This window comes from Taudactylus pleione, unplaced genomic scaffold (assembly GCF_031769625.1).
Source record: "Taudactylus pleione unplaced genomic scaffold, aTauple2 ptg000205l, whole genome shotgun sequence".
NCBI classification, from domain to species: Eukaryota; Metazoa; Chordata; class Amphibia; order Anura; family Myobatrachidae; genus Taudactylus; species Taudactylus pleione.
Window position 1 is genome coordinate 1650544 of NW_028284607.1, and position 17871 is coordinate 1668414.

Sequence of the window (17871 nt, forward strand, 5' to 3'; positions counted from 1 at the left end):
GACCCGGTGAGTTAAAGGCCGGAACAACTATTTCCTCGTTAACATGAAACTGGGAAACAACTTTGGGAAGAAACTCGGGCCGAGTGCGGAGCACTGCCCTGTTCCCATGAAAAACCAAGAAAGGGGGTCTACAAGAAAGAGCCCCTAACTCAGAAACACGTCTGGCTGAAGCAACGGCCAGAAGGAAAACAGTCTTAGCTGTTAGCCATTTAATATCCACTGAGCCCAGTGGTTCAAACGGCGGTCCTTGGAGAGCCCTCAGGACCACAGCCAAATCCCAAGGCGCCACAGGTGGAACAAAGGGCGGCTGAATACGGAGAACACCTTGCATAAAGGTGCGCACATCCGGGATTGTAGCAATCCTACGGTGAAACCAGACAGATAGGGCCGAAACCTGTACCTTCAAAGAAGCAAGGCGAAGCCCATGATCTAGTCCCGCTTGCAGGAAGGCGAGAATCCGAGACAGACGAAACTCCCGCGGTGCATAACCTCTCGGTCGACACCACTGGAAGAACGTATGCCACACGCGATGGTATATCCTCGCGGAAGACGGTTTCCGAGCTCGTAACATGGTACGCACCACAGAGCTGGAAAACCCCCAGGACCTCAGCATGGCCGTCTCAACAGCCACGCCGCCAAAGACAGCCGAGTCAGGTCCGGGTGAAGACAAGGACCCTGAGACAGAAGGTCCGGTCGTAGCGGCAACCGCAGAGGACTGTCCACGGACAGACCCTGAAGGTCTGAGAACCAGTGCCGTCTGGGCCACGCGGGAGCTATCAACAGGAGCGTCCCTCCTTCCTGTTTGAATTTCCGGATTACCCGTGGAAGAAGGGAGACCGGAGGGAACAGGTATGCGAACCTGAACGTCCACCGGACGGACAGAGCATCCACCAGAGACGCCCCTTCGTCTCTTGTGCGAGACCCGTACACCGGCAACTTGTTGTTGTGCCGGGACGCCATGAGGTCGATTTCTGGAAGACCCCACCTGTCCACCAGTAGTTGAAAAACGTCCGGGTGCAGGGACCATTCCCCTGGATGAACGTCCTGGCGACTTAGAAAGTCCGCCTCCCAATTTAGCACTCCCGGGATGAAGACCGCTGATATGGCCGGAAGATTGCGCTCCGCCCAAACCAGGATCCGAGAGACCTCTACGAGAGCCGCCCGACTGCGAGTTCCTCCTTGCCTGTTTATGTAGACCACGGTGGTAGCATTGTCCGACTGGACCTGCACCGGGTGACCCTGGAGAAACCGCTGTGCCTGCAGGAGAGCATTGAAGACCGCACAGAGTTCCAAGATATTTATTGGAAGCTCCGCTTCTGTCGGTGTCCACCTGCCCTGGAACAAGTGTGGACCCGAAACTGCTCCCCAGCCCCGAAGACTGGCGTCCGTTGTCAACAGGACCCAATTTGGAACCCAGAACGGACGTCCCTTGTTGAGGTGGGTCGTCTTTAACCACCACGCAAGGGACAGGCGAACCTCCTGGGTGAGCACAATCGTCTGGAACTTCAGAGACTGAGGCAGCCCGTTCCACTTGGACAGGATCAGGTGCTGCAGAGGTCTGGAGTGAAACTGGGCGTATTCCACCATGTCGAACACCGACACCATGGAGCCCAGTAACCTCATCGCCGAGTGTAAGGACACCCGGCGGCTGTGCAGACAACTGCGCACCCTTGACTGTAAAGCAGAGATCTTGTCCTCCGTCACGAAGATCCTTTGCTGTCCCGAGTCCAATAAGGCTCCAAGATGCAGAATCCTCCGAGACGGGATTAGAGTGGACTTCTGCCAGTTGATTAGCCAGCCGTGCCGTTGCAGCAGTGCAATGGTCAGGTCCAAGTGGTGTAACAGGAGCTCTGGAGATCCTGCCACCAATAACAGGTCGTCCAAGTATGGCAACATGCGGACTCCTTGCAGCCGCAGAGAAGCCGCCATGACCGCCATAGCGTCCTGTATGTCCAATGACACCATGTAGTCCCCAGGTTCCAGCGCCAGAATGATGGACCGTAGGGTCTCCATCCGAAACTTCGGGACCCGCAAAGACTTGTTGAGTGCTTTGAGGTTGAGAATCGGACGATATGACCCATTGGGTTTCTGTACCAAAAATAGATTTGAATAGAAACCCTGGCCCCTCTGGGAGAATGGAACAGGCACTATAACTCCAGCCTGGAGCATAGTGTGCAATACCTTCCGCAGCTCCGTAGCCTTGTTCCGGTCTGATGGTAGACCCGTGGTGAAGAATCGAGCCGGGGGTCTGTGCCGGAAGGAGAGGGCGTACCCGTGAGAGACCACCTCCAGAACCCAAGTGTCTGTCGTAGTGAACGACCAACACCGGGAGAACTGCAGCAGGCGGCCTCCCACCCTGGGATCCCCCAAGGGGAGACCCGGACCGTCAGGCCGCAGGCTTGTCATCTGGCTTGGGGGCCGGACGTCTGGTACTCCATGCCTGTTTCCGGGGCTTGACCGATTTCTTAGGGCCAGCCTGTCGAGGAAACGACTGTGGTTTGGGCCTGCCCTGGGCCCTAGATGACCGAAAGGACGATGGTCCAGAACCAGAAGGAGCAGCGGCCGACGGGAGACAAGCAGATTTGGCTGCCGCCAGCGTGGCCACAATCTTATCCAGATCCGGACCGAAGAGAACTTCTCCGGTAAACGGCAACGCTTCCAGACCTTTCTTGGATCTGCGTCCGCCTTCCAGGATCGCAGCCACAAGGTGCGACGAGCAGCTACCGCTGCTGAAGAAATTCTAGACACCAGAGTACTAATGTCTAGAGCCGCCTCGTTGATGTAGGTGGCCGAATCACGGAGATTGCCAATCAACTCCGCCTGTTCGGCCGGACAGTCGGATTCAAAAGAAGCCTCTAATGAATCCGCCCAGCGCTCCATCGCTCTGGCAACCCAGCAAATGGCCATAGCTGGCCGTGCTGCCCCCCCTGCAAGGGAATAAGCGGACTTCAGGCAGATTTCTACCTTGCGGTCCGTAGCATCCTTAAGGGAGGACATGGATGGCATCGGCAATGTGGCACTACGGACAAGACGGGTCACGTGAGAATCCACCTGTGGAGGGGATTCACACTTAGCAAAATAATTATCCGCGAACGGATAAGCCACCGCCAGGCGTCTCTGCGGCTGGTATCTTTTGCCAGGTTGTTTCCACGCCTCCTCTAAATGGTCCACCAACTGACCCGAAAGAGGAAAGACTGTGGCATCGCCCTTCACATCTTTGAAAAAGGCATACTTAGATTTAGCCGCTGGGGGAACTTCGTCCTCAATCACCAAGGCTGTGCGGACCGCCCGAATAAGTCCAGGAATATATACTTTGGACTTAGCATCAGCGTCCTTAGTATGGAAAGGTTCCTGATCGTAAGGATCCAGAATCTCCCCATCATCAGACGTCCCTTCGTCATCCTCATAAGGAGCGGACAGAGACGCCACCGGCCTTTTATGAGGCCGCATCACAGACTCCCCTTGCAACACATCCGACAAGTGCTGTACAGAACTCGTCAGGGAGTTAACCCACGCTGGCTCCTGAGAACCCGGGAGCGGGGAAATAGGGAGACTGTGGGGTACCACCAATTGTCGTGGGAACCCCTGCATGGGTGACGACACCACAGACTGCTGGGACAAACCCATCGGAGTAAACGCGGGCTGCGGAGCTAACTGGCCCACTAAAGCTGTTAACGCCTGAGCGAAACAAGCCCAGGGCGGCTCCTGTACCGGTGCTGTAACCGTAATAGGCCGCGCCATGGACAAACACTGCCGGCAAAGGCCCTCCGCGCTACCCTCCCCCTCCGCTAACGGTACTTTGCACGTGGTACACTGTAGCCGGAGGGGAAAATCACTTTCAGACATGATGGCACCACGTATGTGACCTCTCTCACCAATTAAGTATTAAATAGGCGAGAGACCACCCTGCAGCACCGCACCGCAAGGGCTTTAGCAGAAAGAACAGGGACAGTAATAAAGCTGACAGTTTAGAGAAGAAAAGTTACAGGCAGCGCTAGCACAGTCACATACAATGCAGAGAAATAACAATTCCTGCACTAACAGCGCTGATCACTCAACTACACAGACACAGGGCCTGGTAGGACACAGCGCTGCATACACAGACCTGAGCCACAGCGGAGGAGAGGTATGCGGGGGGACCCAGACCACGATGCTTCCTTCCAGACTTCCAGCAGCGTTCACCATGCGTTGCAGAGAAGATGGCCGCCGAGGAGCAGAGAGAAGCTGGCCTGGGGGAGGAGCGCTGACACAGGACCAGTCAGCACAGTGCAGAGAGGGCTGTGTGCAGCGGGGGAGGCGCCGGCTGTGAGACAGGGAAGGCGCGCTCCCCTGGCATGCATTTAACCCCTGGGACGCCGCAGCGCTACCGCTCTGCTGCGGTCCGCTGTCCCAGGGGGTAGTGGAAGCGCAGGTTGGTCGCCTGGCTCCACGCTGCAGCCAGTCCCCAGGGAGCCCCCTGCCTGGGGACTTAGGACCATGTGATCAGCGGGGACCCACCGCGGGACCCCGCTGCTTACCTCTGTCCCCCTTGAATCCGGCCATGGTCCGGAGCATCTGGGGTCACCGCTAGCTGTGACCCCAGACGCCCACCAGCATCCCCGGATCAGTACCGGCGTTCTGGTACCGGCGGGGTGTAGGGAAGACAGCATGGACGTCAGGACTGACTGTCCATGCTGTTCATCCAGATGTGCAGCCACAGCTGCATGAAGAAAAAGCTTCAGGGGCTCTTCTAGCCCCCACTCCAACAGGTGCACCCGACTCCGGCCGGGCACCAAACTAAACTGAGGTGCCTTGGCCCGGGGGCGGGGTATAGGAGGGGGACCTAGTGCATCCTGGGAGGCTGAAAGCTTAACTCTTTGGTGCCCTGCGACTGACGTCACACCTATACCCCAAGGTATCCTGTGGATACCCTATGGACCCTGAAGTAGAAAATAATAATAATGTCCCGGCTGTCTACTGTCGCCTATCTCTGGCTGCATAGATCTCCCCGGTAATAGGGTCTATGCGTGGCCAGGGATTGCGGCGTGGCTTCAGAGGGATAGTGGTGTGACCACGAGGGGAGGGGGGTTCTCTTGTACTTTCTGGCACCATTGTTTTATATGAAATGTGGTTCCGTTATTACTGGAGGGTGGGGGGTGGAGCAGGGGAGCTGAGCTCAGCAGTGAGGGGGCCTCCATGTTACTATATCCATTCAACTGCGACCATTTTGTGGACTAGTATAGTGTGTATAACAGTTACATAACACACAGAGCTTTGCTCCTCAAACACTCCAGTAATTTTTTGGGGGGGACAGTGATCTGGCTCCTACACTTTCATCCTCGCTCTTAGATTTTAGAAAAATTTGTCAAGCCCTGCTTTAATAGCATGTAATATTGAATTTGCCCTACCCAAGTGAGGGACAGAAGCGGAAAGCAAACATTCAAAAAGTCATAGACAGACTCCCAGAATGTTTGAGCTTATAATAATTGAATACATTATTATTTTGATGATAGTTTGACTTTAAGAACTTAATGGAAACATATAATTTTGAAAGTTAATTTATGGAATTATAATAAACCAACCAAAACACTAAAGCCTGACCAGCCAACATAAATAATTGAATAAATAAGGCAGGAAACACACAATAAGTAATAATATAAAACAAGGAAATAAAGAGTATGCACGTTATACCAGTTTTAAAGCAACAAATGTAAAATGTGATTATACAGAGTGAGGCAGTTGTATGGCGGCTCTAACAGGCTTACTGGTCAAACCTTAAAAGGGACGAAGAAATGTCCATGTTTATGCAACTAATTGTCTTCATTCCGAAATTTCAGACATCATGTGAGCAAAATAAATAAAGTAATATTCCTATATTAGTATGTGAGCTAATGTATGCAAACTGCAGATATACCAAGATATACTTTATTACAAAGAGATTGTAGTTTTTGTCAATTTCCTATGTTATAAACATGATTACGGCACATTTTGACCAATGAACATATTCCAATACACCACTTTCTAACAAGACCTCATGGCAGGTTATAAATGGATCCCAATCAGTGGTGAAATTTGGTTTGTCATGAGTGACCATACCCAGGGAGCGTCTTACCTCTCCAGCATAGCGGTTACGGAGGTTCAGAGATGCCATGAAATTGGAATAATCCTTTTTGACACAGGCTGGGCGCTCTGTTAACTGAGTTGCCTGTAAGGAGCATGAAGTGAAACATTTAAAAATACGAAGTGATATTAAGTGTTTGCCTGCTCTATGTTACAGCAAAGTTTTCATCAAAATGCAGACAGTAAAACTGGCTTTGAGCAGAGAGAAGTGTCGCAGGGGGCTATACTCTCTGAAAACCCCCTACCAATTATTTATTCAAATAGTTGGAATCATTATATTGGCATTTTATACAGCCAAAGCTCAGAACATAAACTAAAAGACACAAAGTTAGCGACAGCGTTATATGTAATTTAACAAAATCTGCATAGAGTAATGGACAAGATGTACAGTTTAGTGGTTGTTTTATTGTCACTAGAACATGAAAACGACTGTAGAGTGAAAAATGTGGTGATGTCCTTAAGAACCAATCAGGAGTTTGATTTCATTCCCAAAAACAAACAAGAAAAACGACAACTTCTGATTGGTTGCTACAATAACTTTTTTTGGTTGCACTAGTTTTTTGTAAATGTCCAATTATTTTTGTAAATGTAGTTTAATAAAGAAAAATGTAATATCCTAGCTCAATGGTGTTCCATACACATGTGGTTATGAGTGGTATTTTAGTACACAAAAGCTGTAGCCCCCAACGATCTGCTCTCTGACTACGCCTGCAACAAGACAGAAAGGATTAATAGAACGCCCCCAGAAGAGCCCCCACAAAGTGTGACCCATGCATCTCCCAAGGTGCAATAAAGCAGAATGCTGTTCACCACTCCAAGACAGTGAATTAAGGCTCCAGCAGATGAAAACTGGTAGAGAATACCAAGAAAAGAGAACTGCCTTGGCTGAGAAACGAGGACAGGTTGAGTGGCTAATGGTGAGTGTTAGAACAAACCTGGACAGGGGAAGCTGGAGACTGGAGGGAAGGGCAACAACAGACAATGCATGGCAAGGGCAACAGGAACACATGGATAATGAGATCACATCATCAGTGCAGGAAATGGGAGAAAATGTAATGGTGTTACATTAGTGAAATGACACAAGGTGAAAATAAATAAACAATAACAAACACAAACAAATGATGAACAAGTTGCCGTGCTAACATGTAACGAAGCACATCACAGTACATGCACCAGTGTATGCCACTATGGCTCTGAGACTATGATAACAGTAAGGGACTAGCTTCTCTCCTCCATAATTAAAAATGAAAGGTTTGCTTTACCTACATTTTCTTATACATAGATTAAGTAAAAAGGAAAAGAGTAAAATGAGAACTTCTAATATAGTGGAAACGCCATATGTGCAGTTAAAGGTGTTATTTATCATGTATCAGCACACTAGCCTGCACCACCAACCTAAAGTCTCTCCATCCCCTGATGTTGCTGTACACAAAACACTACATTTTAAGACTAAACATTATGTAAAGGAGACATCACATAACATATTGTAGTTTATATTTTATTGTATATCTATATCTATCAGGAGAAAAACAACCGACCACAAAAAAACAAGAAGTGGTGTCAATAACAAGAACTATCTGACAATGACATGATAATAAATGTTTTGTGTATCAATAAGAGTACCTGCAAATAGACTAAACTACAAAACTCTAATGCGGCGTACACACGGTACGATTAAACAGGACTATATGAATGATATCGACCATCGCCCGTGCATGCAGGCCAACATGATCGATATCGACCATGTTAGCCTGTTTACTATAGGGACGTTATAGTAGTTGGGGGGGTTGCTGCATGTGCTGGATGTTTGATCCAGCACATGCAGGACGATCAGACAACGATCGTCTTATCATTGTCTGATCGTTAATTCGCTCCGTGTGTACGGAGCTTAAGTATTCAAATCAAACAAGAAATCTATTTTGTACAGGAAGACGGATGTACAACTACAATACATATTGCACATGCATCAACATTTTAAATCAATGCAAGATTGTTGCTAAGGATTTATTATAAATATTGGTTTGTTTTATTAATAGGTCTTTAAATTATGATGGGGCAGTGCCTTCTAATGGCCAGCAAATTACACTAATAGTTTTCAATAAAAAGTATATGGTGAATATCTTTATAGCGAACTGCTGAAAAAGTGACAATCGCATGCACTATGAAGTTACTCCAGAGAATTTAACACATTACTCTGTAAGCGGAAAGTGCTAGTTCACCTTGAATATCAAAATGGCCAGCGTATGGTATCTAAAATGTATGTGAACGCACTATAGAAAACAATATATAAAATAGTAAACAGAAAAGAAAAACACTTTAGTTAGACTAACATTAATATCATTCTACAGTAGCCAATGCATAAAGTGATTGCTGTAAGCCAGAAAAAGATTGTTACTCACCCCTAGCGTTGTGTTCTGCCTGTTATAACCAGCGAAATGCAATATGCTTTCAGTGGCCATAGCAAGGCCTGTGTGCTGAGATAGACCAGACATCCAGTTCTGGAGCTTGTTCAGGTATTCCTATAGGTCAGGATTAGAGAGCAGTTCTCACATCACACACCAATCATTGCCTTGTAAAATTGCTTTACTTGTTTAAACATCTAATATATTAATTAGCATAGATAGGAGAAGGTTAAACTCCATGATTAAAAGTACTGAGCGACAACGAGAGACATGCAGGAGATCCTAGTTAAAATCCCATTTTGAATCCCATAGAAAAAAGATTCTGCATATCTTAAATATAAGTTTTAACATAAAATCAATACAATAAAATTTGTGGTAAACATATATAGTACACCAAAAGGTGTATGATCTACATTCAAGCCATTGTTCATGCACTAATTATTGCAAATACATGGTTTAAATAGTTATAATACCACCAAATCAAAGCTGTGAAACAAAAACCTGTGTCATTCTATTGGAATATCTTACAGATGAAAATTACAGACATCCACGTAACAGGCAATCAGGACTAAACATAGAAAATATATCCTCACTGTAGAGAGAGAAATGGAGTTGGTCATAAAGGGCGATTAAATATCTCTTTCCAATGACTTGGTAAAATAAATTCTGTAACGGATAGGCATACTTTGCCACTGTGTTGGGGAGGGTGGGTTGCAAACTTTTCTTGGGGTGACTCAGTGTCTGTTGCAATCCCGTTACCAACCACTCTCACTGGTGCTACTTGACTTTAACAGGGGTATTCAATATGGGAGCGATAACATCGTGTTTGCGTTAATACCGGAGGTATGACGTCATTATCGCAGGTTTTACTTTTACACCGTATTCAATTTCAAAGACTTATCGCAGTTTTGAAAAGTCTTTGATAAAAAACGGGGATAACTTTTCACCATTGAATAGGTGTCGAAAAAAAGTGCAGAATTGGGGTTTAGGGGTGCAGGCTTAAAAAACATAGCCTGCACCCCTGGGAATTACATTTAAAAAAGAACTGTGTCAAAAAACGTTTAAAAAAAAAAATAGGGACACCCCAAAAAATTAATTAAAAAATTGGGGTGAAAAAAAAAATTGTTAAACAATAGGGAAATAGGTTCAGGGCTATTCTGCAAGTATGCGGCAGATGTTTTCTAGAATAGAATTATAGCGGCAGGTGCACAATGCAGAATTTTTTAAAACTTACTTTAGGGACATAAAAATATGCTAGTACCCATTTTCATGTACCCCAAATTTGATGGGACCACTTAAAAAAACGAAAAAAATAACCTAAGTGCTCTTCTGCATCACTTCTTCAATGTCGGGAAAAAAACACCTGCTGCGGCTATTTAAATCCCCGACTTTCATTTAAAGGCTAATACGGGGGTACCCATAGTGATCCCCCATGTTTTTACAACTTTAGGGGGGTCTTACAATTTTTTTAAGGAAAAATTCGTAACTTTACGCAAATCCAACTTCGGAGTTTCCCGTTTTCGTTAATTTTATATTGAATACGGGGATAAGCGGGAGCGCGCCCGATACTTTAACGCAGGTAAAAACTCCGATATGAAACGTTAACTTCGACAGTGAAGTTAACGTTTCATATTGAATACCCCTCTAAGTGTCAACTGCACATAACCTTGGTGTCCCCGGTTGTAGAGTTGTAGGAGTCTAGTGGCCACCACCAGTCTCCCTTCAGCAACATCTGGAACCACTTGATTCATGGTGGTTTGTGTAGCCGCTGCCGCACCTCTTTGCTTGTGAATGTGCCTGGATCCTACAGAATGTTTCATTTGAATCGAGATAGCTGGTTAGTGGGCAGGACATTGATTCAGGGTGCTGAACTGAGACAGCCGAGGGATGAGTGTTAAACTCTAATCTCTACATCACAGAAATACATCAGGTATAGCAATCTTGCAGGAATAGAGCAGGATCTTTATGAATAGTAATGTTTATTGCTTATCAATAGTTTTTTAAAAAGCTGGTAAATATACAAAACATCTCCGCTCTTTCAATGCAGTGTACTACACAATGCTGCCTTTAACCAGTCCAGGTTGATTTCCTTATCATGAACCGTGAATAAGTCATGTTCCCACTCCTAACAATGTATGTTGTGGCAGGAAATTTTTCACCACTATCCACGCATTGTCAAAATAAGGGAGATTTGGGGGAGGGGGTTCGCCCCTCTCCTCCCTGGCTCTGACTCCACTAAGGAGTTAATTCAATTACCTGCAGTAATGGTGTTCTTGTGGATGCGCTGTTTTAGCCATTTTTCCCTCATGTCATGAAATGTATTTACAAAACCCACACAATTACCATACAAGGAGATTTCGCATATTTTTGTATGCACCTCCCATGTTTGTATAATGTCTTGAAAATCACCCGTTTTTCATATTAAAAAATATATCCAAAGTGTAACAGAACTACTTCACCCTGCTGTGCTGAAACTAGATTGGAGAAAACAGGCTCTAGTCTATACTATAATATTACAGTCAGCTGTACAGTAAGAAAAAAATGCAGCCAGCGAGTCACTTGCTTACAATGTTCACCCACTACCGACAAGGAGCAGATAAATTACTTCCTCTATGATATTAGGCACCTGGCAGAGCAGAAGTCCTAACAACAGGGGTCGTGTCAACAAACCAAACAGCTACATGTTTATTTTACATAAAAATAAACAACGCTACAAAGAACAACAGGCAGATAATGCTGTAGTCACTTAGGATGAGTAAAGTGTACACAGCTTATGCTGCATACACGCTAGACGATAAGTTGGACGATATGAACAATAACAATATAGTTATCATTCATCGCGTTCAATATCGTCCAGTGTGTATGCAAGGCATCTTTAATGATGCCCGTTCCCGCGGATCGTTAACTATGTCTTTCATCATCCATACTTGCAGGGCAACCGGACGTTATAGTCAGGTTTTGCAAGTACGGGGATGAGGGAGGGTGCCCAACCACTTCCATTTGCATTTCCTGTTGATCACTGTTGGCTCACCACTCACTGGGGTGAGCTGGCATTCCCCACACCCACATGTCGGCTCTCTGGCATGCTCACCTCACATGAATCATGCGATACTCAAAACGTGAACTCAGTAACTGAATAGCAGCAGAGTCGAAATGCTCACTTTAGTAAAATAGCCATCAATGTTTGCAGATTCTTAACCTGTGAGCTACCACTAGGAAACTGTGGTCTGGAAGATTTAGGGGGAGACATATCTATCCTTCTAAAGAGGTTGTCTGTCTAAATCACTGCTGCCGATGGGAGAACCGAACACGGAACTAAAAAAAGTCCATATTCATCCCTTGTTCAAGGTTGTTTCCAAGAAATAAATCGGTTGGGAGGTCGCCCATAAGTGTCATAAGATCTCCTGGACAGTCAGTTGGTTTTACTTATTTTACAAGTGAATCACCCTGGTCCATGTTTGTACTTCTGCGACTGTACTCAAAGGAAGTTGTGTGTTTTAGCTTTGGTCTGTCAGGGAAGAGGGGGAGAGCAGCCCCCTCTCCACCTTGGTCCACTAAATCTGGGATGGTTTAAATCTGCCACCGAGACTACTTCCACAATTTGGTTCTTCTTGTCCCTGCTGCACTCCACATACAGCAGGACTTCTTCTCTTATACTAGCTCCTGCACAGGGCTACTGTGGGGGCTCTCTGTAATTATTATTATCCTTTATTTATATAGCACCACAAGTGTACCGCAGCGCCTTACAGAGTACATAAACTAATAAGTGAACAAGTAACTTACAGTACATTACAGTGCAGGACAAGGACATGATTTATATACAATGCTGCAATAGTGATTAAAACACTCACAATAAGCAGCAGGGAGTTATCAGTCAACTGTTAGGTGCCCTTGTGGACAGTAAGGAGTAGAAGAAAGTGTAAAGAGAAGTACATGGGGGAAGAGGTCCCTGCTCGTGAGAATTTACATTCTAAAGGGACGGGGTAGACAGACAGGCGTGACACAGATGGGGTAGACAGGGAGGAAAGAGCATGGAAGGCCTTGATGAAGTAATGGGTCTTGAGGGCCCGTTTGAAGATCTGTAGAGAGGTGGCGAGTCTGGTAGGGATGAGAGCGAGCAGCAGCATTGAGAACCGATTGTAGTGGAGAGAGGTGGGAGACTGGGAGGCCAGCTAGGACAAGGTTACAGTAGTCCAATCTGGAGATGACCAACGAGTGGATGAGTGTTTTAGTAGCATTCAGGAAGAGGAAGGGTCTAATCCTGGAAATATTTTTGAGATGGAAACGGCAGGACAGCAAGAGGTGTTGAATGTGTGGTTTAAAGGAGAGGGAGGAGTCTAGGATAAAGCGCACTTTGGGGCTAGAGGAGACAGTTGTGCCATCAATAGATAATGAAATAGTGGGAAGTGAGGTAATGGAAGCGGGTGGGAAGATGATCAGCTCAGTCTTCAAGTGCATACACACTTAACAATTTTGGAACCAATGATTTTCTGTCAGATTATCTGTCAGATTTTCCCTTGAAAAAGTGAACTATTTTTTGAAGTGTAATAAACGATTTTTACAACGATGAACGAAAAATGTTCCTTCCCTTAATGAAAATCGTTATGTTGGACAGTCTGAAATGAACTACAAATGGGAGCGCGCTTGAACGATTTTCGTTCATCGTTATAACGCAGAAACTGAACGATTTTTTTGAACAATTGAACGATAACGACGTCGTTATAGTTAAATCGTTCAAAAAATTGTTACGTGTGTACGCTCCTTTAGACATGTTAAGTTTAAGAAAGCGCTGAGACATCCAGGAAGAGATAGCAGAGAGACAGTTGGAGAAATGGATGAGGAGAGAGGGGGGAGAGGTCAGGGGTGGAAAGGTAGATTTGAGTATCATCAGCATAGAGATGATATTGGAGGTCAAAAGAGTTGATGAGTTCACCTAAAGAGAACATATAGGGAGAATAGCAAAGGGCCAAGAACAGAACCTTGGGAAACTCCTACTGGTAGTGGAAGTGGGGGGGGAAAGGAGTCATGAGAGGAGGCAGAGAAGGAACGATCAGAGAGGTAGGAGGACAGCCTGGAGAGGGCAGTGCCATGTAGACCAAGAGAGTGAAGGATTTGCAGGAGGAAAGGGTTGCCTACAATGTCAAATGCAGCAGAGAGGTCAAGGAGAATGAGCAGAGAGTAGTGGTCCTTGGATTTGGCAGCAAGGAGGTCATTGCATACTTTCGCAAGGGCAGTTTCAGTGGAGTGGAGAGAACAGAAGCCAGATTGAAATGTGTCAAGGAGAGAGTGGGAGGAAAGAAAGGTGGTAAGGCGGTTATAAACAATACGCTCAAGGAGTTTGAAGCAAAAGAAAGGAGACAGATGGGTCGGTAGTTGGTGAATGCGATAGGATAACGGGTAGGTTTTTTAAGAATGGGGGCGACAAGGGCATGTTTGAATGCAGAAGGGACAGTGCCAGATGATAGGGAGAGATTGAGGAGTTGGGCAAGATGGGAACAGACAGAAGGAGACAGGTAACAGAGGAGACGCGAAGGGATAGATGTAAAGTAGGTGGCAAAGTCAAGGGCAGAGAGTGAGGAGGGGAGGCGAGGAGGGGATGGGTAGAGGAGGGAGTTGAAAGTAGCAAAGAGACGACGGGGGTTTGAGGAAAGGGAGGAGATGAGGTTCTTGAAATATGATTGTTTGGAGAGGGACAGGGCAGCACTGTAGGATGAGAGAATAAATTTGAAATGGAGGAAGTCTGCCTTAGAGCGTGATGTCCTCCACTGACGCTCTGCAATTTATGAACACTTTTGCAGGTATCTGGTGCATTTGGAATACCAGGGTTGTGGTGTGGATCTGCGAGGGTGAGCAGTTATTGCTGGAGCAACAGAGTCAAGAGCAGAAGTAAGGGAGGAATTGTACAGGGAAGTGGCTTGTTCAGGACAGGGGAGGGAAAGAATAGGGGAAAGAAGCGAGTCCAGCAGGGAGGAAAAAGCAACAGTGTCAATAGCCTCAATATTACGCTTAGTAATGGTAGCCTTAGGAGGTAAAAGGAAGGGAAGGAGAGAGGGATAAGTTAAAAGAGAGAAAGTGATGGTCAGAGAGGGGAATGGGGAATTGGAGTAATCAGAAATATCACCACGGTGAGTAAAGACCAGGTCAAGTGAGTGCCCACTCACATGGGAGGGTGAGGAGGTCCATTGGGAGAGACCAAATGAAGATGTGAGAGTAAGGAGTTTAGAGGCAGAGGATTCTGTGGGAATGTCAATTGGACTATTAAAATCACCTAGGATAATGGAGGGAAGGTCTGAGGAGAGAAAGTGAGGGAGCCAGGAAGCGAAGTTGTCAAGGAATTTGGAGGGAGGGCCAGGGGGACGGTAAATGACAGCTACTCTGAGGTGTACTGGTTGGAAGGGGCGTATAGCATGAACCTCAAATGTGGGAAATGTAAGGGAATGGTTCAGATGGTACTAGCTGGTAGGAATAACTGGCGGATAGACGGACCCCAACACCACAACCATGGTGACACCCAGACCCGGGTGTGTGGGAGAAGGTGAGACCCCCAGAGGAGAGAGCAGTAGGAGAAGTGGTGTCAGAGGGTGAAATCCAGGTTTCAGTAATGGCTAGGAGATGTAGAGAGTTGAAGATGAAAATGTCATGGGTGGGGACCAGTTTATTACAGACTGACCTGGCATTCCAGAGGGCACAGGATAGAAGGATAGCATTCGTGGGAGAGATGTGAATAAGATTATTAGGGTTGCTGTAGCGTGGAGGTGATATTAATTTGCGGGATTGATATGAATAAAGTGTAGCGATGGTGCAGGCACCTGAGCTAGAAAGGGAACCTGTAGGAGGTGGGGAGGATGGGAGTTGTGGATGGCAGTGGGGTGAAGTGACAGGGAGAGGAGTGTAGGAGGAGGGGAACAGTAGTGGGTTAGTAGGACAAAGAGGGGTAGAGCAGGATGAAAGTGGAGAATTGGGAGAGGAGGGGAAAGTAGGCAGACAGAGGAGGGGGGAGAAGGGGAGGAGGAGGTGGAGGAGACAAGGGGGAAAGGATAAAGGTGGAAGCAGGGGGCATAACAGAGGATTAGGTAAAGACTGAGTGAAGGAGGGAGTGGAAGAAAACCTTGTCATAGTGTTGATAAGTAAACTAGAGGGACGAATATTGGAAATATAAATGAAATATGAATGCAAGAGAAAGTGCAAGAGATTTGCAGAAATGCAAGTGAAAGAACAGTGTTGGTAAATATGTATGCACATTAACACACGTTTGTTATTGAGCTGAATAAAAGTGGGGATAGAATGCAGAATTTGAATAATAAAGTAGACTGTAAGCAGATAAAAGATGTGAGGTGAGGATAGGCAAGACAGCTATGATAAAAGACAGTATTTCCAAGTGGAGAGGCAAACTGACAAAGGCACAAATACGGTATGCATTGGGATGTATGTGAAAATCAGAAGGCCAGCATTATTAATAGCAATAGAAGTGTTGAGTTCTTGCCGTGACCACACAGGGGAGTCCAGCTGTAACAGTCCTGGATATGTAGACAGCAGAGGTATGTTGTGATGAGATTTTGAATTAACAATTTTTAATGCAAATTTGTTCTTAAGGCGCATATCCACTATACGATATAAATGGACGACTGAACGATAACGACATCATTATCATTCATTAATTGTGCAGTGAATGCCGGCAACGACCAGCGATGTGCGATCCCGCTGGTCGTTGTTGGCCATGTCATCGCCTGTACATACTGCCCAATCTGACGATATCGTCAGGTTGTGCATGTTCGGGGATGAGGGAGGGTGCCTGCACTGAACGACATATCATTCAGTGTGGGAACATTGGGCCTGATTCAGAGCTAGACGCAATTAGCGCTCGCTCGTCCTGAAAATAGGGGTGGCTATTCAAATGAACCGTTCGCTCTTTGCGGTCTGTTCACGCCTCTAGGTCTGAACGAGCAAACAAAACTTGCGGTCGTTTTTTGGGAAACTACGTCATGTCCGCTATTTATTAGATTAATCGAGTACATCGACCAGGGTATGAACTGCTCGCTATTCTTGTGGTTGGTTTTTGCTACCACAATTTTGCGAGCAGTTCTGGCTATAAAATAACCCAGTGACGTGGTCAATGACGCTGCTGTATTAATTATGCACACCCTTAAAACGCCCGTTTTGACCTTTAAGCACGCCTGCGTTCGGATCTCCACTCCCCGTTTTCAAGCACCTTCCCCTGTTACCACCCACATACGCCTCATTCTGTCACTCAAAATAGCAGGCATTCGCTATTTAGCGAACAAACGATTTTCGGCCGCACTGACTGGTTCACGCATGCGTATTAAAATCCGTACGCATGCGCAGTTGGGCAAACATCGCTCGGAGCGAACGAGCGGCCGCTTACGAGCGGCTCTGAATCAGGCCCATTATCCACTGCACAGTATAATGAATGAATGATAACGATGTCGTTATCGATCAATCGTTCTTTCATCGTGTAGTGGATATGCACCTTTATATTGAGTGGATTGTTGAAAGATGGAACTTAACAGTATTCTCCTTCTGTTTATCTTCGGTATAAAGACGGTATAGCGCTACAGTTAAGCACTTAAAAAAAAACTGCACTTTGAAAAACAGCACCCTCCAGCCAGGCCTACAGCCTAGATAATGATACTTATACAGAGATGCAGGTAAGTGTGGACACTAATTAATGAAAATACTTCCATTGGCCAACCAAAAGAAAGCTAGCAATAAAATGGCTTAACAGGCAACACATACCAAACATCTAGGGCTAGAAATAAATCATACCTTTACTCAGTCAATAGACTGGAGAGAATCCTTATAACAAACTATCTACTATTACAAATAATAAGGCATTAAGAACAATAGCACATGGCATCAGTATAGAAATATCTGGTTACCTATTAGGAAAATTAATAAACCAGACACAAGAGGCGCAATACTCTGCAGTACAATTCAGTATAGAAATATCTGGTTATTTATTAGATAATAAAAAAACCTCTAGACTTGAGCTAGATCAGAAATTTCCCTTGTTGGGGCACTCTCATTGGCAACAAATATTAGTCAACAACATTTCTGGGCTGTTCATGACAGAAAGAATCACTAAGGCTACGTTGCCCCCAGTGAGTGCTGTGGCAGTTAGGACCTTGGGAGTGTACGCTCCATAATAATTGACGCTGTGCTTCAATATATCATAGGGTAAAGAATCTATCTATTACTCTGCTGTTTATAAAAGATCGCTGGTCATACTCAACTAACAATCAAAAAATGGTATGGTATTAAATAATACGTAAATTGAGTAGATGTGTGCTGCATATCAGAATGGTTTTTTAATCTATAAACCAATTATATTCACAAGATTCTCATACATTTA

General features: G+C 45.8%; 1 protein-coding gene across 2 annotated transcripts in view; it reads right to left on the bottom strand.

Moving 5' to 3' along the window:
* Positions 1-17871, bottom strand: part of PI4KA (phosphatidylinositol 4-kinase alpha) — a 162254-nt gene that overhangs the window by 46411 nt on the left and 97972 nt on the right. Inside the window, exons 29-31 of one of the 2 annotated variants that reach the window (XM_088477832.1) lie at positions 8499-8618; positions 7035-7055; positions 6092-6184 (exon numbers count right to left, since the gene is read on the bottom strand). In XM_088477832.1, coding sequence (XP_088333958.1) covers positions 6092-6184; positions 7035-7055; positions 8499-8618 — 234 coding nt within the window. The remainder of the gene's footprint in view (positions 1-6091; positions 6185-7034; positions 7056-8498; positions 8619-17871) is intronic. The other variant, XM_088477833.1, reaches the window with a different exon arrangement.